This window comes from Mustelus asterias, chromosome 9 (assembly GCF_964213995.1).
Source record: "Mustelus asterias chromosome 9, sMusAst1.hap1.1, whole genome shotgun sequence".
Classification (NCBI taxonomy): domain Eukaryota; kingdom Metazoa; phylum Chordata; class Chondrichthyes; order Carcharhiniformes; family Triakidae; genus Mustelus; species Mustelus asterias.
Window position 1 is genome coordinate 38,020,150 of NC_135809.1, and position 27,112 is coordinate 38,047,261.

Below are 27,112 nucleotides of genomic sequence, written 5' to 3' on the forward strand. Positions count from 1 at the left end.
TGCAAAGGGGAGCAGAAAATATCATCACAAGCAGACCTGGTGCATTTTATGGCGATGTCTAGCTTTGGCTCTGAATGAGACAGAAAACTTGGCAATGAAGCACAAGCAATGCAGTTCTATTTCCACTTTTATTTCTCACTCATTTGTTTGTCCTGTTTAAATTTTGTTGGACTAATAGATTCAACAAGATGCCCTCAGCCACTCCCTTGGTCGTGGATGGATCCTCATGGAAATTCACCCCTGAAACTAATTGTTTAAATATTTTCTGCAACCACACACAAACCAGGAAAACTGCCCATAGAGCTGCCCCAAATCTTGCCCCTTGAAATGAGTACTTTGTGACTGCCCTTGGCAGAGTGACAAGCTGTGCCTTTGGCCTTGAAAATTTACCCTTTGAAGTACACTGTCCTTCTCATTTGGGGGGAAGTAGGAGAGTGGCTGGTGTTGGAAACAGAAATATCAGGCACAATACTGGACAGCACAGAGGGGGCCTTCATGCCTGTTTCACCTCTACTCTTCCCGAGTTGACGGTACATGTCGCTGATGCTTTGTGTAAAACGTATGTCCCATTTCCTAATCATCAACATGTTTTATCGTGTTTAATATAACATCATCCCAAAATGAAAATACAGAGAAATCAAATTAATTTCTTTATTGTCAGGTTTTACTTCATTTGAATTTTTATTCAATTTTTAAGTTGGAATATATTTCATTAAGACGTCTGTCTGGATATTGGTGAATGTTTTTCCAACAGCCTCTACTGAATTAACACTGTTGTTTAGTGCAATGTTGATACTTCCATCGACGGTCCCTGTAATGGAAGATGATAAAGACAAGTGGTCATTATTGATAGACCAGCAATGCATTGCAGCCATATCAGGCTGCTCTCCATATCCCTTCACTTCTGGTGCTCTGGTCTGGATTTACAGGTAGTCCAGTCACTCAGCTGAAGAAGGAGCAGTGCTCTGAAAGCTCGTGATTCCAAATAAACCTGTTGGACTTTAACCTGGTGTGGTGAGACTTCTTACTAGGTAGTACAGAGACAGTCTTATAAGTAAAACATTTGAGACCCCAATCAAAATTTCCATTTCCTTATAAAAGTGGCTGTCATCCCCATTCCCCCCGCCCCCCCCCCCCCCTCCCCTCATCCCACCCCCACGATCCCACTGTCACCCTACTCAGCCTGCTAGAAGCATCCCACATCACATTTAAATGATTTTTGGACCTTGGCCTGTGTGACCCCCACCCCCCACCCTCTCTGCACTTCTGTGCACTAACTACCCCAGAAAATCATCCCCATTATAAAAGGGGGAATTGCTCAGCCTGTTATTGAGGTGACCAGTGGGAAGGTGGAGAAGGTGAAAGGTCTCTATTCTGAAGCTGCAGTTTCTGAGCTTTTAAAGGAACCTTGTGAAATGTGCTGAGGGTTTAAGGAACATTCTGTTCCCATCATTATGAAGTCCTTCGAAAGGTTAGTCGTGGCACAAATCAATTCCAGCCTCCCGGACTACCTGGATCCACTACAGTTTGCCTACCGCTGCAACAGGTCCACAGCAGACACCATCTCCCTAGCCCTGCACCCAACCCTGGAACACCTAGATAACAAAGACACCTATGTCAGACTCCTATTTATTGACTACAGCTCAGCCTTCAACACCATTATTCCCACAAAACACATCTCCAAACTCCGTGGCCTGGGTCTCGGCACCTCCCTCTGCGACTGGATCCTGAACTTCCTAACTCACAGACCACAATCAGTAAGGATAGGCAACAACACCTCTTCCACGATCATCCTCAACACCGGTGCCACACAAGGCTGTGTTCTCAGCCCCCTACTATACTCCTTATAAACCTGAGTGTGTGACCAAATGCCCCACCAATTTGATTTTCAAGTTTGCTGATGACATCACTGTAGTGGGTCGGATCTCAAATAATGATGAGACAGAGTACAGGAATGAGACAGAGAATCTGGTGAACTGGCACGACAGCAATAATCTCTCCCTCAATGTCAACAAAATGAAGGAGATAGTCATCGATTTCAGGAAGCATAGTGGAGAGCATGTCTCTGTCTACATCAACGGGGACGAAGTAGAAATGGTCGAAAGCTTCAAGTTTTTGGGGTGCAGATCACCAACAACCTGACCTGGTCCCCTCATTGCCGACACTACAGTTAAGAAAGCCCACCAATGCCTCTACTTTCTCAGAAGACTAAGGAAATTTGGCATGTCAGCTACAACTCTCACCAATTTTATAGATGCACCATAGAAAGCATTCTTTCTGGTTGTGTCACAGCTTGGCATGGCTCCTGCTCTGCCCAAGACTGCAAGAAACTACAAAAGGTCACGAATGTAGCCCAATCCTTCACGCAAGCCAGTCTCCCATCCATTGACTCTGTCTACACTTCCCACTGCCTCGGCAAAGTAGCCAGAATAATTAAGGACCCCAAGCACCCTGGACATGCCTTCTTCCATCAGGAAAAAGAAACAAAAGTCTGAAGTCACGTACCAACCAACTCAAGAACAGCTTCTTCCCTGCTGCTGTCAGACTTTTAAATGGACTTACCTTGCATTAAGTTGATCTTTCTCTACCCCCTAGCTATGACTGTAACACTACATTCTGCACTCTCTCGTTTCCTTCTCTATGAACAGTATGCTTTGTCTGTATAGCGCACAGGAAACAATATTTTTCACTGTATGTTAATACATGTAACAATAATAAATCAAATCAAATCAAATCAAATCAAACATTCCTCACAGCCAGTTAATAGATTTTGCTGTGGAGATTTTATTGTTTGTGTAGAAGTGAAGGATGCAAGCCAAGAGAGTGAAGTGATTGGTAACACCTGACCCACAGGTATCTGTGCCATGGGGCTTACAGACACTAAAAACAATAAGAAAACATGTAGAGGCGATATCATATTTAATTGTGAGAAAATTATGTTGAATCTAGATTAGAGACCATCATCTACAACATCACAGACATGTACACTGAACTTCCTTTGCAGAACTCTCTACTGTCATGTTCTGGTCTAAATAGTGGTCTCTTTTCCATAAATATTTAAAAAAGTGGTCAGAGTTTAGATTAAACTATATGGTCTCTATGACTGGCCTGTTGGTACCACAGTACAATTTCCCTAAATCACTGTCTTCCCAGCAACCAGCATGGTGAAACTCTGGAGTATCTATCCTGCTATCATTGACTCGAGTTGTCGTTAGTCAACCTACCGCGCACAAAAAGAGAAATAAAAATTTTAATAAGCAACAAGTTACTTACTCATGATGGTTGTCATGGTAACTGGATACACCCACAAGGTAGGAAGAGTCAGGAACCTTCCATTTGAAGTAAGCATCAAAACCATTGATATAGCTTGTCCATTGACAGTAACCTCTGCAGAAGCTTTTCACATGGCAGCAGTAAAATCTCCACCTGAGAATGATAAAGCAGTGAAACAGTGATAGCTACAATCATTTCAGACACAATACTGGAGTTCTAGATCCAGTAACAATATGATCACATAAAGAAAGTAGATGAACAATCTAAAGTAGTTTAGAGTGCGTTCATTTGTCAAAAAAGCACTGGGGGGTGGGGAGGGCGGGTTGGTGTGTGGTACATGTGGAGAGCTGCACAGAGTTGGAGATGACAGCATCACCCTTTGAGAGGAAGCAGGATGAAGGTTCCTTCATTTGTATAATAATATATTGCAGACGGGACTCTCCCAAAAAATTCTAAGTCCCCAATTCGAGTGAAAACAGGAGTAACTGTCGCTGGTTTTTTTGAGTGGGATTTTCAGATTAAATCTCCCACACTCTGAGCACTGCAGAGTGCCCGAGCCAGATTCCCTCTGAAAATCAGGGGGCGGGTCCTATTCCCACTGGAGACGCCGGCAGCATATAGACTGCTGGGCATGCGCCAATCTGTCAGTGCCGAGATCGGTGCATGCAGAGTGGCCTCGCACTGCCGGCCTCCCGATCACCGGCCAGCCATGCACCCCCTCCCCATTGCTGCCCTTCCTGACCTGCACCCGCCCCCCGATCGCAGGTCTCCCAGACCTCCCCAGCCAGCCCCGATCTCCTGATTCCCCCAGCAGTCTCAATGTTACCCCACCCTCCATCTGGCAGCCCCGGCCCCCCGGCAGTCCCAATCTCCCACCCCACCAGGATGACCAGCCCCGATCACCGTCCTCCCTCCCTCTGCCAGCAATCCAGTGATCCCGATTGCAGAGTGGTAGTGGATCCCCCCACCCTCACCAACCATCCCCAATAGGCCCCGTCCACTCAATGGGCGCCACCCCCTCTGCACCCACTCCCTTGGTACTGCCAGATGCCCAGCGGGCAGTGCCAAGTTACCCTTTGGTCATTGTCATCCCGGACCCACTAATGAAATGTAAATGCCTATTATAATATTACTCTGAAAAATGTTGCCGCGGAGATGCGCGGATGCTGTGGCGACCAGCGGGAAGCTTGCAAAAAGGCCTCTGCTGATGTCTCCTGGGAGAATAGTCCACTACATTTCTTTCAGCCTGCAGCTCCAACAGTTTGCTCAGTACCACTTCCCTGATGATTGTATTTTTCCTGATTTCCTCCCTTGCTTCCAAATCCGGATTTACCGCTATTTTGGGATCTAACTAGTATCCCTTACAGTGAAGGCCGATGCAAAATACCTGTTCAATTAATCTTTCTGGTTGTATCACAGCTTGGTATGGCTCCTGCTCTGTCCAAGACTGCAAAAAACTACAAAGAGTCGTGAATGAACCCACTCTATCACGCAAACCAGCCTCCCATTCATTGACTCCGTCTACACTCCCCGCTGCCTCAGAAAAGCAGACAGCATAATTAAGGACTCCATGCATCCCGGACATTCTCCCACCTTCTTCAGTCGGGAAAAAGATACAAAAGTCTGAGATCACGTACCAACCTACTCAAGAGCAGCTTCTTCCCTGTTGCCATCAGACTTTTGAGTGGACCTACTGTATGTTAAGTTGATCTTTCTCCACACCCCAGTTTTGACTGTGATACTACATTCTGCACCCTCTCCTTATGCTTCATCTGTTTCACGAGCAAGAAAGAATACTTTTCACTGAATCCCAATACATGTGACAATAATCAAATCAAATCAAATGGTTAGGTGGATTAGATATAGGAAATGTATAGGGTTACATGGATAGGGTGGGGGAAGGATGCTCTTTTGGAGAGTTGGTGCTCGATGGGCTGAGTGGCCTCCTTCTGCACTGTAGGGATTCTATGATTCTAAGATGTTTCATTTGCTAACGTGAATTAAAAAGCCAACGTTAAACTGGTTTTTCAGTAGTTTGAAATTGCAATTAGATTGCAGGTTCTGTGTTATGTATCTATGTTACAAATGTAATCATTTGGTGATATTCTATGTATAAATCTAGACCAAAGTACACAATATATTGAACATAACAGAGAGGCTGGTCAAAGAAAATAATATTTTAGAAACACAATCACATCTCAGATTCCGATGGCAACAAAACACATTTATGGCATTCTGTACAATTTACACCATCAAAACAGACCATTTATCTCAATGGGTCCAATCAATGTCTTTGCTCCACACAAGCCTCCTGCCACCCATCTTCATCTGACTGTATCAGCATTTCCTCCTTTCTCCCTCACTTTCTCTCTCCTGAAATGCATCAGGTTACTATTTGCCTCAGTTAGCTTCCCATTCTAACCACTCTTACGACAAACAAGATCCTCCACAATTTACTATTGGATTTGTTAATGATTATTTTACATCTATTAAACTTAGCTGTAGTCAAGTGGAAACCCACCTGTACATCTACTCTACCAAAATCTTTAATCACCCCTTAGCTTTCTCTTTTCTTGAGACTATTTCCTCGGGTGGATGTAGCTGTTACTAGGGGGCATAACTATAAGGTTTATGGTGGAAGATATGGGAGGGATGTACGAGGTAGGTTCTTTACTCAGAGAGTGGTTGGGGTGTGGAATGGACTGCCTGCTGTGATAGTGGAGTCGGACACTTTAGGAACTTTCAAGCGGTTATTGGATGGGCATATGGAGCACACTAGAATGATAGGGAGTGGGATAGCTTGATCTTGGTTTTGGAAAAGGTTCAGCACAACAATGTGGGCCGAAGGGCCTGTACTGTGCTGTACTGTTCTATGTTCTATGTTCTATGTTCATATTATGCAGGGTCTGAATTAGACTGCTTGCTCATAATTGCATGATGCATAGATCCAGGCAATCTGGGAGGCCGGAATTGATTTGCGCCACGACTAGCCTTTCGAAGCACTTCATAATAATGAATGTCAGAGCCAATGGACTATAGTCATCAAGGCTCGCTGCCTGGCTTTTCTTTGGTACCGATGATCATCTTCTTGAAGCAGATAGGGACTTCAGATTGGTGTAAAGAGAGTTTAAAGATGTCTGTAAATACCCCTGCCAGCTGGTCCGGGCAGGATCTGAATGCTCACCTGGGTACCCCATCCGGGCCAGTCACTTTCTGTGGGTTGACTTTCGAGAAGACTGATCTAACGTCTGCGATAGTGACCTCGGATATGGGTTCGGCTGGGGCTCACGGGGTGGACGGTGTGCTCTCACTGACCTCTTGTTCAAAACGGGCATAGAATGCACTGAGCTCCTCAGGGAGGGGTGCATTGGTGCCGGTGATCCTACATACCTTCATCTTGTAGCCTCTAATGTCTTGCAGACCTTGCCATAATCAGTGGGAGTCCATATGGCTAGCCTGGGACTCTAGCTTGGTCTGGTACTGTCTTTTGGCATCTTTGATGGATCTCAGTAGGTCATATCTGGATTTCTTGTATAGGTCAGGGTCACCTGACTTGAACGCCTCAGACCTAAACTTCAGTAAGCAGTGAACCTACTCATCTTTGGACACTAAGGGGCAATTTAGCATGGCCAATCCGCCAAACCTGCACATCTTTGGACTGGCATATTATAATTTTTTAAAAATACAGATGTTAAACTTCCATACAAACAGGGCGGCACGGTGGCACAGTGGTTAGCACTGCTGCCTCACAGTGCTGGGGACCTGGCTTCGATTCCCGGCTTGGGTCACTGTCTGTGCAGAGTCTGCACATTCTCCCCGTGTCTGCGTGGGTTTCCTCCGGGTGTTCCAGTTTCCTCCCACAGTCCAAAAGACATGTTGTTTAGGTGCATTGGCCATGCTAAATTCTCCCTCAGTGTATCCGAACAGGCACTGGAGTGTTTCTAAATGTAGGGGATTCTCAAAGTAGCTTCACTGCAATGTTAATGTAACCCTACTTGAGATAATAAATAAATAAACTTAACCAATGCTTTAGATTTCAAATTACCTCCTGTCCTCATGATGATTGTCGTGATAAGACATCATACCGCTAATAAAGGAGTTGAAAGGGCAGGTGAAGGAAAACTCTCCATCAAAGTAGTTCACATAGTCGGTCCATTCACACGTTGGCCTCTCACCGAATGTAGTCTTGCATTCGAAATCCCATTGGCGATCCTCATGGTGATTGTTATGTTGACTAGAACAAAAAAACGCAAAAAGCATTTTTACGACAACTAATGTCAAAAGAAGTTTGATGGATGTGTGAGCTTACATTTATGCTTAAACTAAACTTCAAACTCAGAGGATGATGGCCTTCTCCCTCTGTTATAAACTAAATTGAGCTAAGGCAGAATTAACCCAAAGATTATGATTCCACAACACAGTCAACCTGTGTGTAACTTATACACCCTGTTTGTCTCCATATCTCTTTGTCATTATGGAATATCAAAGGGCAGCCCACGGAGGAAATGTGACATTTTCTTTGAAGCTAACAGGTTCCTACCAGATTATTATGCAGTGATCTTTAGCCACTTACCTGACAATTCTATAAATTGTCTCATGTGCCGGGCAACTGAAATCGATTCTATTATCAAAGCCATTCACCCAACGTTTATCTGCAATATAGCACAGTTATTAACCACATTTGACTTTCTAATGCACATAAATTTAGAGAACAGGTGGAACAGTATCTCACTGACTACCAGCACGAAGTGTGGAATAGAGGTTCAGCACCCTGATCATTATCCTCCTGTGTATGTGTGAAGCTGTTTGGTGATAATCGTGGGTTTTACTGGGATTCCCCATACAACCCTTAATTATTACTTAGACTTGCATGTGAAAAATTATCATCTTCATGGATTCATGAAGGGAAAGTGGTGTTTGATGAATTTACTGGATTTTTATGAAGATGTGACTAGTGCGGTTGACAGAGGGGAACCGATGGATGTGGTGTTTTTCGATTTCCAGAAGGCATTCGATAAGGTGCCTCACAAAAGGTTGCTGCAGAAGATTGGGGTACACGGAGTTGGGGGTAAGGTGTTGGCGTGGATTGGGGATTGGCTATCTAACAGGAAGCAGAGAGTTGGAATAAATGGGTGCTTTTCTGGTTGGCAGTTGGTGACCAGTGGCGTGCCGCAGGGATCGGTGCTGGGGCCTCAACTGCTTACCATTTACATAGATGATCTGGAGGAGGGGACTGAGTGTCGGGTATCAAACTTTGCTGATGACACGAAGATGAGTGGGAAAGCGAATTGCATGGAGAACGGGGAAAGTCTGCAGAGAGATTTGGATAGGCTGAGCGAGTGGGCGAGGATCTGGCAGATGGAATATAACGTTGGCAAATGTGAGGTTATCCACTTTGGAAGAAATAATAATAAATTGGAATATTATTTAAATGGAGAAAAATTACATCATGCTACTGTGCAGAGGGACCTGGGGGTCCTTGTGCACGAATCGCAAAAACTCAGTCTGCAGGTGCAACAGGTGATCAAGAAGGCAAATGGAATGTTGGCCTTTATCGCGAGGGGGATAGAATATAAAAGCAGGGAGGTCTTGCTGCAACTATACAAGGCACTGGTGAGACCGCAACTGGAGTACTGTGTGCAGTTTTGGTCCCCTTATTTGTGACAGGATATATTGGCCTTGGAGGGAGTGCAGAGAAGGTTCACCAGGTTGATACTGGAGATGAGGGGTGTAGCTTATGAGGAGAGATTGAACTGATTGGGTCTGTACTCATTGGAGTTTAGAAGGTTGAGGGGAGATCTTATAGAGACATATAAGATAATGAAGGGGCTGGATAGGGTAGAGGTGGAGAGATTCTTTCCACTTAGAAGGGAAACCAGAACTAGAGGGCACAGCCTCAAAATAAGTGGGGGCCGGTTCAGAACAGAGTTGAGGGGGAACTTCTTCTCTCAGAGGGTAGTGAATTTCTGGAATTCTCTGCCCATTGAAATGGTGGAGGCTACCTCGTTGAATATGTTTAAATCATGGGTAGATAGATTTCTGATCGATAAGGGAATTAAGGGATATGGGGAGCAGGCGGGTAAGTGGAACTGATTCGCTTCAGATCAGCCATGATCTTATTGAATGGCGGGGCAGGCTCGAGGGGCTAGATGGCCTACTCCTGCTCCTATTTCTTATGTTCTTATCTGTGGAGAGGATAATATTAACTTATACAGCGGATAGGCGGCTAAGGTACAATATTCATATTCTCTTTTGGATATTAAAGATTAATGGGAACTCACCAGGACTTTGGACCTCGTTGAGTTTTTGTGCTAGAAAAGATAACATTATTGAGGATATATTAGATGGAATCTGTTGTAAATTTCTTAACTCTGACACAAATATCATATATTGAAAATTTACAAATCCTATATAGTGAGGTTTTGTCTCATGCCTTGTAACCTCTCAGCTACAAACAGAATGCAAGATTTGTTTGCAGGGGTTATTTTGTATCTCAATATATATAGTTGTATGTGGTTAGTACTAGGACGGTTATGGCCACGATTTAGTTGTGCATTTGTTACCCAAGTGTGAACTTGCAATCTTCAAGAGCAAGTTGAAGTTTTACTGAAATATGTTCCTGGTATAAGAACTCACATCACTCCCAGTCTGTGTAACTTCTCAGTGTACCTGTTATCCTCTTCAATGAACAGTAAAGGGATTAAATCACAGACTATTGGGTCCTCTTTGTACAAAGCAAGCATTTGATTTATGCTGTGTTTTTCCTGCTTTGATGAGGATGTAACCTCTATTTCTCCCTTTGATAAAGTTACCTGAGTCCTACAAAAACTGCACCTATAAAGTCAAACAGCTGAAATAAATGTACAGCCCAGGCAACAACATACAGAAGAGACACTCACACTGATGCTGGAGTGATATACATTGGAGATCTTGTGGGGCCCAGGTTTTAATAGATCTAAAACAGATAAAACTCTCCTGTTTCAATTGACTTCAAGCATTCTGCATAATATTAGCTTAGGGAGACCCAATCCAGTTCCCATGAGCAACTTGCTCACAAACCAACAATTACAAACAGCTCTTTATATTCCCAAACAGACATTTATTGGCACTAAAGTAGTTATTTTATTGAAAGAAGCCACCAGATTGGCTGGTTAGGCTATGAAAATGTTACACTGGATTAGTAAAACTATTTTTTTTCCATTTACCTGGAGTCTCTCCATGGATTCCAACAATGAGGACGAAAAGAAGACCAAGTGTCCTCATTGTTCCTGATCAAAGGGCTGACTCTGAAAGCAGAACAGAGGAGAAGGATCTCCTATTCATGGCTTTTATATCCAAACTCATATCCCTATCAGCTGCTTAACAAACACACCATGTGAACCTGAGTTTCAAAATTCCATTAACTACAGCTGCTGCTGAGAAAATCTGGGCAAAGATAGAACAGCAGGTGATTTTCGGAGGGAAAGGATTTTCTACCCACGTCTGATCCAGCCAGAAACAGATAGACTGTCCTAAGTCATGTATTTCACTAACCGTACAGCCCAGCAACAGGCATTAATTCTCTCCCCCATAGATAGTTTACATACTTTTCCTTGAAGTTAACTTTATCCTCATTTAGATGAAGGATGCCAATGTTGGGGATTGAAACACTTTCAGTTTTTTAATCCAGTCTCAGTAGTAAGCACTTCTAGATAGGATTGAAGATGCACAATATAAATAGTGGTTGACACCACTTGTACATTTTGATCAACCAAAGCATTGGTAATTGCCTGTGATACATCACCATGTGGAGTGGGAGCAGTCCAGTCCCACAAGATGTCAGACGGAATAGAGAGACCAATCGCATTTGCATCAAGACTTTATCAGATGCTGAGAAGAAATATTCTCAAATTGACAAAGAGAGTCTGATGGTAAATTATGCAGTGAAGAAGTTTCATGTATATGGTAGACACTTCACCATAGCAGCAGATGTGATAATACTATTCCTTTAAGAAATGTATTTGTGTCATGTTTCTTGTGAAAGGTATGTTTAAAATTTAACTCTGGTTTATGGTGCCAATCTGTCTGCTCCAGGCAGCCCACTTGCTGAGAATGCAGAAGCACAATTGATCTTAGATATTGGCGTGTTTGTTTTAATCTGGCACCGCCTACGAACCCGCTTGGCGGGGAGGGTCAGGCAAGGCAAGCCTCTCAGAAAGAAAACCGTGACTCGAGGCAAAGAGTTTTCCATGTTGATGATTTAGTTGTGGTGAACTTTAGTGGTGGACCGACATGGGTGGCAGGGCAAAATTGTACAAAGAACGGGAGCAGTCTCATACATTGCAGAAGTACAAGGTCACCGTGTATAAAAGCATGTGGATCATTTGAGGAAGAAAGTTGGGCCTGATCCAGGGAGCGTCCTGCAGTGAATGGCAGCTACGGATACAGGGATATGTATGGTTAATGTGGAGCCTAGGTAACCAGTGGTTTCAGAAGCCAAGGAGGAAGAAGCTACTGAGAAGGATGTCGATCCAGGATTGATGAGTTTGTCTTTTGCATCTGCCTGCCTGGATTTGATGCTCCTTGAAGGACCCAGTACAGATAATGAAACGTTTCTCCACAGTCCGGAAGTCCCCAGACTGATTGACTTTGTGAACAGACCTTTTTCATTAGGTGTCCTTAAAGTGTTATTGTATCTCTTTGCCTAATTATAATCATGTTTCTTTTGTTTTCAATCATAGATGGACTCAAGTGTTAGGGCAAAAGGAGTGTGGTAGTGTAGCCCCTTTAAAGGGGTGATCCTTTGCTGGCCACATGATTGGGCTGGACCCTATGGAGAGGCTGTGTGGGAAGCCAAGCCAATTGGGAACAAGTGTGCGCATCCTGGGACAGACAGGAACCTCAGTCGGACCCGGGGAGAAGAGAATAAGCTTGTGTATTGGTTCTGTCAGACCTTTATCATATATACATAGTACATTAGTTAATAAACTGTTCCTCCTTGAAGCCACAACAAGTCTTCTTCAAATTTACTATAACCTGTCTCTAAATGGTTCCAGTTCCACCAAACAAGTTGAACACAGTGCTGATTGACAGTGGGCAATACACTCCCAGCTCAGTTTCATACAGGGTAAAGCTCCTGCTATATTGTTCCTTCAAGTATTCTATCTGCTTCACTAATGCCCTTTAGGGAAATAAATTTGCCATCCTTACTTGGCCTATATCTGACTCCAGACCCCAGCAATATGGTTGACTCTGAAATACCTTCTGAAATAGCCTAGCAAGTTACTCAATTCAAGAACAATTGGGGATGGACAATATATGCTGGCCATGCCAGTGACATGCGCTTCCCATGGAAATATAATAAGAATAAAGACTTTTTAAAAGTGTTCCCAAGTCAGATATCACCTTTGGTCAATGAACAAAAATATCTTGAGGCCCAAATGCAGAACAGGGTAAAAGCAGAGCAAAACTCCATTAATGCCCCCCATATCTAGAGTGAAAGTTTGTTCACGGTACTGGCAGTTTCCATGTATTTTATCATTTAACAATTAATAATTCAAAGTAGAGGAGTTAGCATAATTGTCCTGATAAAGGTGGCTGTCTGGGCTGATCAGGAAGGTGATAGAGATGGGAATGTATCATTTGTGAAAGATTGGACAACAAGGCCAATCCTGCCCTTTCTGAAACACACACATTTACTTTTCAGAGGGTAATATTAATCAGCAGTCCTGAATGGGAACCTTGGCTGATCTGTTTGTCATCTAATTCAGGGTTGTGTAAGTCAGCTTTAGTGTCCCAACTGCAACCATAGTTGTGATCAGCAAAATGATCACAAAAACAGGGAACAACAAACCCAAGAGTTTGCTGCTTTGCTCAGACCTGTACCGTGGTTTAACTCAGTTAGCTGGACAGCTGGTTTGTGATGCAGAGTGACGCCAACAGTGTGGGTTCAATATCCGTACAGGCTGAGGTTATTCATAAAGGCCCCTCCTTCTCAACCTTGTCCCTCACTTGAGATGCGGTTAAATCACCACTATTGTCACCTGGGACTATGGTGATTTTACCTTTTACTGCACCAGACGTGGAAATTTTTGACTGGATCAGAATTAAAATTCGAGAGAACTATTTTTGGCGAAAATACCAGAAAGTAGGATATGAATGATTCACTTAGAAATGCAAGACAAACAGAAGCTCACTGAATGGAGCCAACAATAGATACAGCTTAGCCAAACAACACTGGCAGACAGAAGGGCTGATCTTGCGTCACCCAAAACTGTATCAAAACAGCTCCCTAACTTGGGAAAATTGTAAATCAAATTCTTCTCAGAAAAAGATTTGTAACATAATTTCAATACTATTTTCATTATTTGAAGCAATTGCATAATCTTGAAAGAAAATCTTCAGCAAGAATAAAGATTATACAATTATTTAGCAGCTGCATCAGGCCCTCGTGATCACAATGGCCTTGTATCCGTTCGTTCTGTGGGTAAAATCATTAATCACCCGCTCCTTTGCTGAATGGTTAGTTTAATAATAAAGTTATATCGATTGTGCAGTAATTTTAAACTTGAACAGGTTCATTGGAGCCAACAATGATAAGCAAAGCTTTACAACATCTGCTTGGAGTAAATTGATCCTTTTTAACCCTTGTGAATTCTGCACATACACAGTCACAGTAAGAAGTCTTACAACACCAGGTTAAAGTCCAACAAGTTTATTTGGAATCACGGGCTTTCGGAGCACTGCTCCTTCATCAGGTGAATGTGATTCACCTGATGAAGCAGCAGCGTTCCGCAGGCTTGTGATTCCAAATAAGCCTGTTGGACTTTAACTTGCTGTTGTGAGACTTCTTAATGTACCCACCCCAGTCCAACGCCGGCATCTCCACATCATGGCATACACAGTCAGACACTGAGGTATTCAAGTTCCACAGTAAGAGATGCAAATGAACAGCCACCTTTACTCAGTGCATACTAGGGTTGACTTTGTGGCCAATACACATACTTAGATAAAATGTGGTATACTCTGTGTATAAATACCAACATATAAACATGGAAAATAGGAGCAGACGTAGGCCATTTCTCCCCTCGAACCTGCTCTGTCATTCAATAAAATCATGGCTGATCTGTTTGTGTTGAATTCCACATTCTCATCTATTTCCGATAACCCCGATTCCCTTGCCTAACAAGAACCTATCTATCTCCACCTTAAAAATATCCAATGGCCCGGTCTCCATTACCTTCTGAGGCAAAATTGCACAACCCTCGGAGAAAATAATTCTCCTCATCTCTGTCCTAAAAAAGCGACCTCTAGTTTTAAAACAGTGCCCCCTAGTTCTGGGCATATAGAATCATAAAATCCCTACAGTGCAGGAGGAGGCCATTTGGCCCTCAAGTCTGCACTGTCTTTCTGACAGAGCACCTTACCCAGGCCCTACCCTCCACCCTCCCAGTAACCCCATGCATTTATCCCACTAATCCCCCCAACCTACACATCTTGCGACACCAGGGGCAATTTACCCTGGTGTCTACCTAACCTGTACATCTTTGGACTGTGGAAGGAAACTGGAGCATCTGGAGGGAACCCACACAGACATGGGGAGAACGTGCAAACTCCACTCAGATAGTCACCCAAGGCCAGAATTGTACCCAGGTCCCTGGCGCTGTGATGCAGCAGTACAAACCACTGTGCCACCATGCCATCCCTCCTCTCCCATGAGATGAAACATCCTTTCCATATCCACCTTGCCAAGACCAGTCAGGATCTTATATACTTCAATCAAGTCACTCATCATTCTTCTAAGCTCCAGTGAAAACAGGTCCTGTCTGTTTAACCTTTCCTCATAAGGCAACACACTCATGCCAGGTGTCAATCCTCTGAACTGCCTCCAACACATTTACATCCTTCCTTAAATGAGATCAAAATTGCACACGCTATTTGAGATGTGGTCTCATCAATATCCTGTATAACTAAGTCATAACATCTTTACTTTTATGTTCAATTCCTCTTGTAATAAAGGATAGCATTCCACGAGCCTTCTTGATTACTTGCTGTAGCTGCGTGTTAATGTTTTGTGATTCATTGACCTAAATCCCTCTGCACCTCAGCACTCTGCAGCTGTTCTTCATTTATTATTGTGGCCAAATTGAACAACTTTACATTTTCCCACAGTATACTCCACCAGCCAGATTTTTGTCCACTCACTCAACTGATATATATCTGTTTGCAACCACCTTATGTCTTCTTCACAACACACTTTCCTATCTGTTTTCATGTCATCTGTAAATTTAGCAACCATGTCTTCATTCCCCTCATCTAAGTCATTGATTTGAATTTTAAAAGGCTGAGGTCTCAGAATGGCCATGGTGGGACTCCAGTTGTCACATCCTGGCAATAAAGGTGGCACGGTGGCAGAGTGGTTAGCATTGCTGCCTCACAGCGCCAGGGACCCAGGTATGATTGCAGCCTTGGTTGACTGTGTGGAGTTTGCATGTTCTCCCCGTGTCTGCGTGGGTTTCCTCCGGGTGCTCCGGTTTCCTCCCACATTCCAAAGATGTGCGAGTTAGATGGATTGGCTATGATAAATTGCCCCTTAGTGTCCAAAGATGTGTAGGTTGGGTGGAATGGCCATGTTAAATTGCCCCTCACTGTCCCAAGATGTGTAGGCTAGGGGGGTTCGTGGGGTAAATATGTGGGATTACGGGGATAAGGTATGGATGTGGGCCAAGATAAGATGCTGTCAGAGAGTTGGCGCAAACTCGCTGGGCCAATTGCCCTCCTTCTGCACTGTAGGGATTCTATGAATCAGACATGAACCCATTTACGCATACATTTTGATAAAAGGAGGCCATTCAGCCCATCGAGTCTGCACAGACCACAATTTCACCCAGGCCCTATTCCCATAACCCCACATATTTACCCTGCTAAACTCCCTGACACTAGGGTCAATTTAGAATGGCCAATCAACCTAACCCACACATCTTTGAACTGTGGGAGGAAACCAGAGTGCCCGGAGGAAACCCATGCAGACACGGGGAGAATGTGCAAACTCCACACAGACAGTGACCCGAGGCTGGAATTGAACTCAGGTCCCTGGTGCTGTGAGGCAGGAGTGCTAACCACTGTGCCACCGTGCTGCCCGTGCATTTTGTATTCTGCCAACCCGCCAATCTTTTATCTATGCTAGTATATTACTCCCTACCTGAACTTTTATGTTCTTCAATAACCTTTGAGGAGGTACCTTATCAAATGCCTTCTGGAAATCCAAATGCAGTACGTCTACAGGGTCCCCTTTATCCACAGCACATGGTACTCTTTCACAGAATTCCAATAAATTGGTTAAACATGGTCTTCCTTTCATACAATCATGCTGACTCTTCCTGATTACATTGTGTTTCCCTAAGTACCCAGCTACAACCTCTTTAATTTGGAAAATTAACAACAATTCATCTACCCCATCTTTAAAGATCCCAGGACGAAATCCACCAGGACCTGGAGACTTGTCAGCCCACAGCTCCATCAGTTTACTCAGTAAAACTTCCCTCATGATTGTAATTTCACAAAGTTCCACTCTCCCTTCCACCTCTTGATTTTATAGCTATTACTGGAATGTTTATTTGTATCCTCTACAGTGAAAGACATACAAAATAATTGTTAATGTCATCCACAATTTCCTCAGTATCTACTATTAACTCCTCATTGACACTCTTTAAAGGACCAACATTCACTTTACTTATTCTTTTTCTTTTTAAATACCTATAGAAATACTTGCTATCCGTTTATACATTTAAGAACATAAGAACATAAGAAATAGGAGCAGGAGTAGGCCATCTAGCCCCTCGAGCCTGCCCCGCCATTCAACAAGATCACGGCTGATCTGAAGCGAATCAGTTCCACTTACCCGCCTGCTCCCCATATCCCTTAATTCCCTTATCGATCAGAAATCTATCTACCCGTGATTTAAACATATTCAACGAGGTAGCCTCCACCACTTCAATGGGCAGAGAATTCCAGAGATTCACTACCCTTTGAGAGAAGAAGTTCCCCCTCAACTCTGTTCTGAACCGGCCCCCACTTATTTTGAGGCTGTGCCCTCTAGTTCTGGTTTCCCTTCTAAGTGGAAAGAATCTCTCCACCTCTACCCTATCCAGCCCCTTCATTATCTTATATGTCTCTATAAGATCACCCCTCAGCCTTCTAAACTCCAACGAGTACAGACCCAATCTGTTCAATCTCTCCTCATAAGCTACACCCCTCATCTCCGGTATCAACCTGGTGAACCTTCTCTGCACTCCCTCCAAGGCCAATATATCCTTTCGCAAATAAGGGGACCAAAACTGCACACAGTACTCCAGTTGCGGCCTCACCAGTGCCTTGTATAGTTGCAGCAAGACCTCCCTGCTTTTATATTCTATCCCCCTCGCGATAAAGGCCAACATTCCATTTGCCTTCTTGATCACCTGTTGCACCTGCAGACTGAGTTTTTGCGATTCGTGCACAAGGACCCCCAGGTCCCTCTGCATAGTAGCATGATGTAATTTTTCTCCATTTAAATAATATTCCAATTTACTATTATTTCTTCCAAAGTGGATAAGCTCACATTTGCCAACGTTATATTCCATCTGCCAGATCCTCGCCCACTCGCTCAGCCTATCCAAATCTCTCTGCAGACTTTCCGCGTCCTACACGCAATTCGCTTTCCCACTCATCTTCGTGTCATCAGCAAACTTTGATACCCTACACTCAGTCCCCTCCTCCAGATCATCTATGTAAATGGTAAACAGTTGAGGCCCCAGCACCGATCCCTGCGGCACGCCACTAGTCACCAACTGCCAACCAGAAAAGCACCCATTTATTCCAACTCTCTGCTTCCTGTTAGATAGCCAATCCCCAATCCACGCCAACACTTTACCCCCAGCTCCGTGTACCCCAATCTTCTGCAGCAACCTTTTGTGAGGCACCTTATCGAATGCCTTCTGGAAATCGAAAAACACCATATCCATCGGTTCCCCTCTGTCAACCGCGTTAGTCACATCTTTATAAAAATCCAGTAAATTCGTCAAACACGACTTTCCCTTTATGAATCCATGCTGCGTCTGCTTGATCGAACCATTCTTATCCAGGTGCTCTGCTATTTCCTCTTTAATGATGGACTCCAGTATCTTCCCAACTACGGACGTTAAGCTAACCGGCCTCTAGTTATCCACCTTTTGTCTACTTCCTTTTTTAAACAGCAGCATAACAGCAGCTGTTTTCCAATCAGCCGGCACTACCCCAGAGTCCAGTGAATTTTGATAAATAACTACTAATGCATCTGCTATTACTTCAGCCATTTCTTTCAGTACCCTGGGATGCATTCCATCCGGGCCCGGGCTCTTGTCCACCTTCAGTTCCATTAGTCTACCAAGCATTACCTCTTTAGTAACAGTAATTGTATTAAGGACCTCACCTCCCACCAACTCTCGATCTCTAATATTCGGTAAACTATTTGTGTCTTCCACCGTGAAGACCGACACAAAGAACGTATTTAAAGTCTTAGCCATTTCCTCGTTTTCCACTATTAAATCCCCCTCTCGTCCTCCAAGGGTCCAACATTCACTCTAGCCACTCTATTCCTTTTTATATATTTGTAAAAACTTTTACTATCATTTTTTATATTTTGAGCTAGTTTCGTTTCATAATCTATCTTTCATTTCTTAATCGCTTTCTTAGTTGTTCTTTGTTGTTTTTTAAAGCTTTCCCAATCCACTAATTCTCCACTATTTTTGGCCACTCTGTACTCATCTGTTTTTATTTTAATACTCTCCTTTATTTCCTTCATTATCCACGTCTGGTTATCCCTTTTCTTACAGTCCTTCTTTATCACCGGAATATATTTTTGCTGAGTACTTAAAAAAATCTCCTTAAAAATCCTCCACTGTTCCTCAGCTGTCCTACCTACCAGTCTGCTCGCCCGATCTACATTAGCCAAATCCGCCCTCATCCTATCGTACTCCCCTCTGTTCAAGCAGAGGACACTGGTTTGGGACCCTACTTTCTCACCCTCCATCTGTATCAGAAATTCAACCATATTATGATCACTCAACTCAACAGGATCCCTCACAAGAAGATCCTTAATTCTACCTGTCTCATTACACAGTACCAGATCTAAGATAACTCGCTCTCTCATAGATTCTGTAACATACTGTTCAATGAAACTATCCTGACAGCATTCTAAGAACTCTTCCTCAAGCCCTCCATGTCCAATTTGAGTCGACCAATCAATATGCAGGTTAAAATCCCCCATGATTATTGCTGATCCGTTTTTGCACACATCCATTATTTGCTCTAAGTTATTATTTGGGGGCCTATAGACCACGCCTACCAGTGTCTTTTTCCCCTTACTATTCCTTATCTCCACCCGCAACGATTCCTTAGAGCCGATGTCGTCTCTCACTACCATCCTGATATTATCCTTTATTAACAGAGCTACCCCACCTCCTTTTTCTACCTGTCTATCCTTCCTAAATGTCTGATACCCCTGGATATTCAGTTCCCAGTCCCGGTCACCCTGCAATCACGTTTCTGTGATGGCCACTAGATCATACTCATTTGTATGGATTTGTGCCAACAACTCATTTACTTCATTTCGAATGCTTCGTGCATTCAGGCAAAGTGTCTTTATGCCAGCCTTTATCTGGATCTGGTTTGTTGAAACGCTACTAACATCTCCCAAGCCCTCTACTCCTTTAACTAGTTGAATGTCCTCAACATTAACCTGCACTTGTACTCTCTCCTTTACCTTCGATTTTGTAATTCCCCATACCCCTGCACCCTCCCCCCCAATTTCATAGTTTAAAGCCCTATCAACAACCCTAGTTATACGATTTGCCAGGACTCTGGTCCCAGCACGATTCAGACGGAGACCATCCCATCCGAACAGGTCCCATCTGCCCCAATATTGGTGCCAATGTCCCATGAATTCGAACCCATTCCTCCCACACCAATCCTTGAGCCAAGCATTCGTCTCCTTAATCCTATTGACCTGTGCCAATTCACGTGTGGTTCAGGTAGTCATCCAGATATCACCACATTGTTGGTTCTGCTTTTTAATTTCATTCCTAGCTTTTCATACTCCCTCTGCACATCCTTTGTTCCTGTTATGCCTATGTCATTGGCACCTACATGGACCACGACAACTGGAGAGTAAGAACACTCATTCCATCCCAATTCCAATGCAGCTGCCCCAATGATACAGTCCTCACTTTCCCCATTACGGGTGCTATAGCCCGTCGAACTGGAACCCATTTCTCCCACTTCAGTCTTTGAGCCACACACTCATCTCTTTAATCTTATTTGCCCTATGCCAATTTGCATGTGGCTCCGGTAACAATCCAGAGATGATTACTTTTGAAGTTCTGCTTCTTAATTTGCTTTGCGGACTATGCAGAACTTCTTTCCTCACCCTGCCTCGGGTTGGTATCAACATAAACCACGATGACCAGATCCTCCAGCTTCCATTGCAAGTTCCGCTCCAGCCCTGAGAAATTCTCAAACCCTGGCACCATGCTGGCTACACGGCCTTCCTGACTCTCGCTTTTTGCTGCACTTAATAATGTCTATCCCCTTCACTAAAATGGCCCCTTCTACCACTTTATTCCTATTCCACCCCCCCAACCAAAATTTGAACAGTTTCCTATACCATCTTTATACACATGATAAAACAGATGACCTTTTGCTAAGAAGTGTGACCATCTTTTGGAACAAAGTGTGCAGATATTTCTCCCCTTTATGGTGCCCAGTATCTGCAGTTCAGCTTCGAGATCAATAATCCTGATATGGGAATCCTCCAGTTGCTTACACTTTCTGCAGGAGTGTTTGTCATGGATCGCCTTGGTGTCCAAACATTCCCATATTCCACAGCTGCAGCATAACACATGCCCTGCCATTGCAACTTACATTATTTAGTTAATTAAGTTAACTTAGAATAATTCACATTTATACCACACCTCTTTCCACCGTGTACCAAATTCCCATGTGAAGCTAATTCGCTACTCAGTTTAAAGTTTAGTTTTTTAAAGTTGTCACAAGTAGGTTTACATTAACACTGCAATGAAGTTGCTGTGAAAATCCCTTACTTGCCACACTCCAGTGCCTGTTTGGGTACATTGAGGGATAAATTAGCATGGCCAATGCACCTAACTAGCACGTCTTTTGGACTGTGGGAGGAAACCAAAGCACTCAAGGAAACCCACGCAGACACGGGGAGAATGTACAGATTCCTCACAGCCAGCGACCCAAGCCGAGAATCAAACCCAGATCTCTGGCGCTGTGAGGCAGCAGTGCTAACCACTGTGCCACTCCATCCACTCGTGTGGTTTGAAAAGCTGCCTTTTTTATAGGCCCTTTGTGAGTAACCAGTTTAACTTCCTGCTACACTGATCAACACCGTTCATCAAAACCAACCGCTTTCAGGTGATTGACAAATAACTGCCCCTCCCAGCAGTTCTCTACTTAACATACCAGCTTAATTTACTTGAAGTAATTTATGTATACTCAGCATGTGAATACTGTGTTGTTACAGGATGCAAATCTGTGAATATGTAACGTGTATAGACAATGCATATATATTGTATGTACAATGCATTGTTTGCTCAGAACATGGTTAGTTTGTGAGCCTGTTTGCATCCCAGAGACAATGACTTATTCTCCATTTATTGTTTATTAAAAATCTTTTTAGAAGACAAAGTTTTCAGTGTCAGTGCACAGTCACCAACATGAAAAAGTGAGAGTACAACAAAGTAATGCCAACTAACAGAAATTCAATCCACTCAAGCCTTCCACAATTGCAATCGAACTTGAGAACCAAAAGTAAACAGGGAAAATATATAACAATTCCACGTTCCGTTCACCCTGCAGTAAAAACTAATTGATACAGGTACTTGATGTCTCCTCTAGTCCTTTCTGATCTTAATTGGGTTTCAACGCTACACCAAATTATTCTTGCAATGACACTCACACAAATAGATCCTGTAAGTGGAAAACTTGTTTCAGGCCCCAGTGGATGGAGACCTAGTTAAAGCTATAAAGCAGTGAGGATTTTAAAATCTCTTGTTAGTTTGCAACTTTGGTCCCCAGTTGTTGTATACCATAATTTAAACTTGCCTGGAGGCGGTAGTAGTTGAGTGTTGATGGATATAATTTTTTATGGGCCAATATATGTGGATTCTTCACACCTTCCACTGAAGGTGGGGAATTTTTAAATTCTAGTTAGGTGCCACTGATATCAAAGAAACAGCCTCACCAGTGAGATCGCATATGGCTTTTGCTCTGTGTTGAAACTGTACAGAAGAAAAAACAACAGTTTGCCATCATAGCTACAATAATTCACAGAGTTATCAAATTCATTTTACACCCTTACCTCAAAGCTTTTATTAGCTGTTGGTCTTTCAAGACCTATTTACCTCCCTCTGTCTTAATCGCCTACCATTAAATTCTCCATTTATGCTTCCCTTGTGGAAAGCTCTCATCCACCCTCACCATCCCCTGGCTTCATTTTAACAATTGATGGCTCATCTCTCTTGTCTATACATCAACCCAGCGCCCTAAACCCTCACCTTATATGTGGAACTGCTGAACCGCGTCGTCATGATCCATATTTCCAGTCCTGATGAAAAGTTACACCCTAAGCAATGCCTGCTCTCTCCATAGATGCTGACTGACATGGGCAAATTTTTCCAGTTATGTTTTCCAGCGTTTTATCTTTGCTCATCTGCAAACCCTTCACCATCCTAATCCCACCTGAAATTGGACAAGATTTCAGTGGAAGCAGTAGGAAAATGGAGTGAGTTTGAGACCGGTCATTGCTTCACATCTGTAGGATCTCCTTTCCCTTTCTCAGTCCACTGCTGCCCATGCTTTTCCCATCTGCCACACAAAGTAGCAGCAGGGGTGGGGGGACAGAGCTGTAGATTATTTATTCCATCCGCATTACTGTCACTTTTCAGAGCTTCTATGGGTGAATGTGATAACAAGTCTCAGGAAGTGGTGCCAGCAGCCATGAAGTGTCTCCAGAGAGGAAGATGGCCTTACCAGCCTCCTCATTTTTTCTATTCCACACCCAATACTTTCAAGGCACTTCTGTCTTATTAAGATGGATCTTCAGGAGTTACAGCAGCACTACTGGGCAGTTAGAGTCATAGAGGTTTACAGCATGGAAACAGGCCCTTCGGCCCATCTTGTCCATGCCACCCTTTTTTTAAAAACCCCTAAGTTAATCCCAATTGCCCGCATTTGGCCCACGTCCCTCTATACCCATCATACCCATGTAGCTATCTAAATGCTTTTTAAAAGACAAAATTGTACCTGCCTCTACTACTACCTCTGGCAGCTTGTTCCAGGCACTCATAACCCTGTGTGTGAAAAAATTGCCCCTCTGGACACTTTTGTATCTCTCCCCTCTCACCTTAAACCTATGCCCTCTAGTTTTAGACTCCCCTACCTTTGGGACAAGATATTGACTATCTAGCTGATCTGTGCCCCTCATTATTTTATAGACCTCTATGAGATCACCCCTCAGCCTCCTACGCTCCAAAGAAAAAAGTCCCAGTCTATCCAGCCTCTCCTTATAACTCAATCCATCAAGTCCCGGTAGTACCCTAGTAAATCTTTTCTGCACTCTTTCTAGTTTAATAATATCCTTTCTATAATAGGGTGACCAGAATTGCACACAGTATTCCAAGTGTGGCCTTACCAATGTCTTGTACAACTTCAACAAGACGTCCCAACTCCTGTATTCAATGTTCTGACCGATGAAACCAAGCATGCCGAATGTCTTCTTCACCACTCTGTCCACCTGTGACTCCACTTTGTTCTGTAACACTCCTCAACGCCCTACCATTAACTGAATAAGTCCTGCTCTGGTTCAATCTACCAAAATGCATCACCTGGAATTTGTTTAAATTAAACTCCATCTGCCATTCGTCAGGTCACTGGCCCAATTGATCAAGATCCTGTTGCAATTGGAGATAACTTCCTTCACTGTCCACTATGCCACCAATCTTAGTGTCATCTGCAAACTTACTAACCATGCCTCCTATATTCTCATCCAAATCATTAATATAAATAACAAATAACAGTGGACCCAGTACTGATCCCTGAGACACACTGCTGGCCTCCAGTTTGAAAAACAGCTCTCTTCAACCACCCTCTGGCTTCTGTCAAGAAGCCAATTTTGTATCCATTTAGATACCTCACGCTGGATCCCGTGAGATTTAACCTTATGCAACAACCTACCATGCGGTACCTTGTCAAAGGCCTTGCTAAAGTCCATGCATATAACATTGAAAGGAAACAAAGGAAGAGATATATAGAGAAATTAAAGAAAAGTGCAGGAATAACACAGAATAATGGGAAATTTTAGTTAGTCAAAAATAGTCTCGAGTAAAAGTAAAAGGCAACAAAGAATTTCTTTCTAGATTTAGTCCAGTAAGAAAAGCAGTTCTAGGAATCAAATGGGGCAGTAGATAGAGTCTCTAGGACATGGATATTAGAATAAATATATTTTAAAAAGTTAAAAGGTACTTGACAAGAAAAATGCCTATTTTAATTAGATAAAAATGGAATTGGCAGGTGAAATGAAAATCTTTCAGATAAGGTAATAAATATATAAACAATGGGAAAAGTATAAAGGAATTAATGGATGTAGAATGTAGACTGGATATATCATCATATGATGATTGCACAGCTAAAGCTGGAGTTCCTGGAATGAATAGAAAACAGACTTAAAAGCATATGACAAGTGCAACAGGAAACTAAGCAAGACATAGAAGAGAAGTGAAAACATTTGGGAAGCCAAGAGTATATTTGAGAAAAAAATTGGAAGGCAATAGAAATGGAACTAGTAAAGAATTTCACAATATCATTTCCATTTTGTATATCCCATTTCACCAGTACTGTAACAATGTATGTCATGAAATAGCAAGAAATAGAATTTACTTCTCATAACCCTCACCCTTCCCTTACACATCACGCTTTCAATCTCTTCAATCCACCAAGGATTGAGAAACAGGCAGCTCTGATAGGAGGGACGAATAAAAATAACTCATCAGTAAAAGAAATATTTGTGTTTATTTAGCACCTTTTACAACCTCAGGATATCCAAAAGCACTTTGCAGTCAATGAAGTGCTTTAGAAGTGTAATTACTGCTATAATATATGGAACACAGCAGTCATATTGCACATGGGAAGGTCCCACAAACAGCAATGAAATAATGATCAGATAATCTGTTCTGGGGATGTTACTTGAGGGATACACATTGATGAGGGCACCAAGGAGAATTTCCCTTGTTATTCTTCAAAATTGAACACTTAATTCTGCTCTGAGCAAAAGTAAATGCAGATAAATACTGATCAAAAAAACAAAGCACGCAAGGCTAACTGAATGCTTTAGTCTAGAAACAGCTCTGGAATTTAGGTGCTTGTAGTGTGTGGGAACCATCATATTTTGACTGTGAATTCTTGAATCTTGACTGTCTCAGATTTTCTTTCAAGTCAGTTTGCTATCTCCAATCCATCTCAAAACAGCAGAGAGCCAAAACTCTAATGCATCATCTGCAAATCACAAGGACAGCGTTATTTGTAAGCTCAGGGAAATGACACTATTGCCTGTCAGGATCCTTTGGAGCCACATCCACATCTGCTGGAGACATTTTTTGTGCTTGATGGACTGGAAAATCATCAGATCTCGAAGAAATCTCTAACTTTGATTTTAACGTAAGCAAACATCTTAAGGAGTGGGTAACTTTGCCCACGCAAGGCCTGGGATATTAATTGAAATCTTGCAGGTCATAGATGATAAAAGGATGTTAAGAAAAAATCCCTGGGGTAGCAAGACAGAGGGTGGAAGTCATGACGCTCACTTCCACCAGTGAAATTTACGACAGGATTTAGAAGAGGAAATCCCAGCAGAACCAAACTCCTCACAAAGTCTGCCTGCAAATCCATTCTCTTTGGTATTGAGCCAGAATCTTTGTTCCTAGCCAACATCTCATCCTTCGTCCTGATTCTTTCCATCATGTCATCTCTTGAATAAATTCTATTGTCATGTACTTTCCCAGTGAAGAAGGGTGAGAAAGATCAAAGAGCACAAAGAAATTAGGAAATCTATTTAAATAGATCTATTTCTGGTGTTCCAGTCTATGAATCTTATAATTAAAAATTAGACAGCTTGGAAATTCTGAAATTCTAACTGTTTCTCTCTCTCCACATATGCTACAAAATCTGAGTATTTTCAGCATTTCCCGTTTTTAATTACTAGCTAGATATTGACTAAGCTAAATATTTAAAAGTTACTTATAAGAAACCGATTAGTATCCTGTCTGCTAATATCATAATACATGTATGCATCAATGGGAATGAAGTAGAAATGGTCGAGAGCTTCAAGTTTTTATGTGTCCAGATCACTGACCACCTGTCCTGGTCCATCCATGCGTATGCTATAATTAAGAAAGCCCACCAATGCCTCTACTTTCTCAGGAGACAAAGGAAATTTGGCATGTCCGCTACAACTCTCAGCAACTTCGACAGATGCACTATAGAAAGCATTCTTTCCGGTTGTATCACAGTTTGATATGGCTCCTGCTCTGTCCAAGACCGCAAGAAACTACAAAGGGTCGTGAACGAAGCCCAGTCCATTATTCAAGCCAGCCTCTCATACATTGACACTGTCTACACTTCCTGCTGCCTCAGAAATGCAGCCAGCATAATCAAGGACCCCTCGCACCCCGGACATACTCTCTTCCACTGGGAAAAAGATACAAAAGTCTAAGGACAAGTCCCAACTGACTGAAAAACAGCTTCTTTCCTACTGCCACCAGATTTT

The 27,112-nt window shown here is 42.9% G+C and overlaps 1 protein-coding gene across 1 annotated transcript; it reads right to left on the bottom strand.

Annotated features, from left to right (window-relative positions):
• Positions 1-638: 638 nt before the first annotated feature.
• On the bottom strand, positions 639-10,566 carry LOC144498613 (hemagglutinin/amebocyte aggregation factor-like). Its single transcript, XM_078219991.1, has 6 exons — positions 10,479-10,566; positions 9,555-9,584; positions 7,847-7,925; positions 7,319-7,507; positions 3,274-3,426; positions 639-811 (listed from the first exon to the last, which is right to left on the bottom strand). The coding sequence occupies exons 1-6, from the start codon at positions 10,534-10,536 to the stop codon at positions 766-768; spliced, it is 555 nt and encodes a 184-aa protein (XP_078076117.1). The 5' UTR covers positions 10,537-10,566; the 3' UTR covers positions 639-765.
• Positions 10,567-27,112: the final 16,546 nt, after the last annotated feature.

What these genes read in the sequence shown, in the direction of transcription:
- LOC144498613 (XM_078219991.1), bottom strand. Translation starts at nt 10,536, where the DNA reads ATGAGGACACTTGGTCTTCTTTTCGTCCTCATTGTTGGAATCCATGGA. An exon ending in AATCCATGGAGAGACTCCAG is followed by an intron (nt 9,585 to 10,478) that starts GTAAATGGAAAA and finishes TATCTTTTCTAG; the next exon opens with CACAAAAACTCAACGAGGTC. An exon ending in AATCATCATGAGGACAGGAG is followed by an intron (nt 3,427 to 7,318) that starts GTAATTTGAAAT and finishes TATCATTCTCAG; the next exon opens with GTGGAGATTTTACTGCTGCC.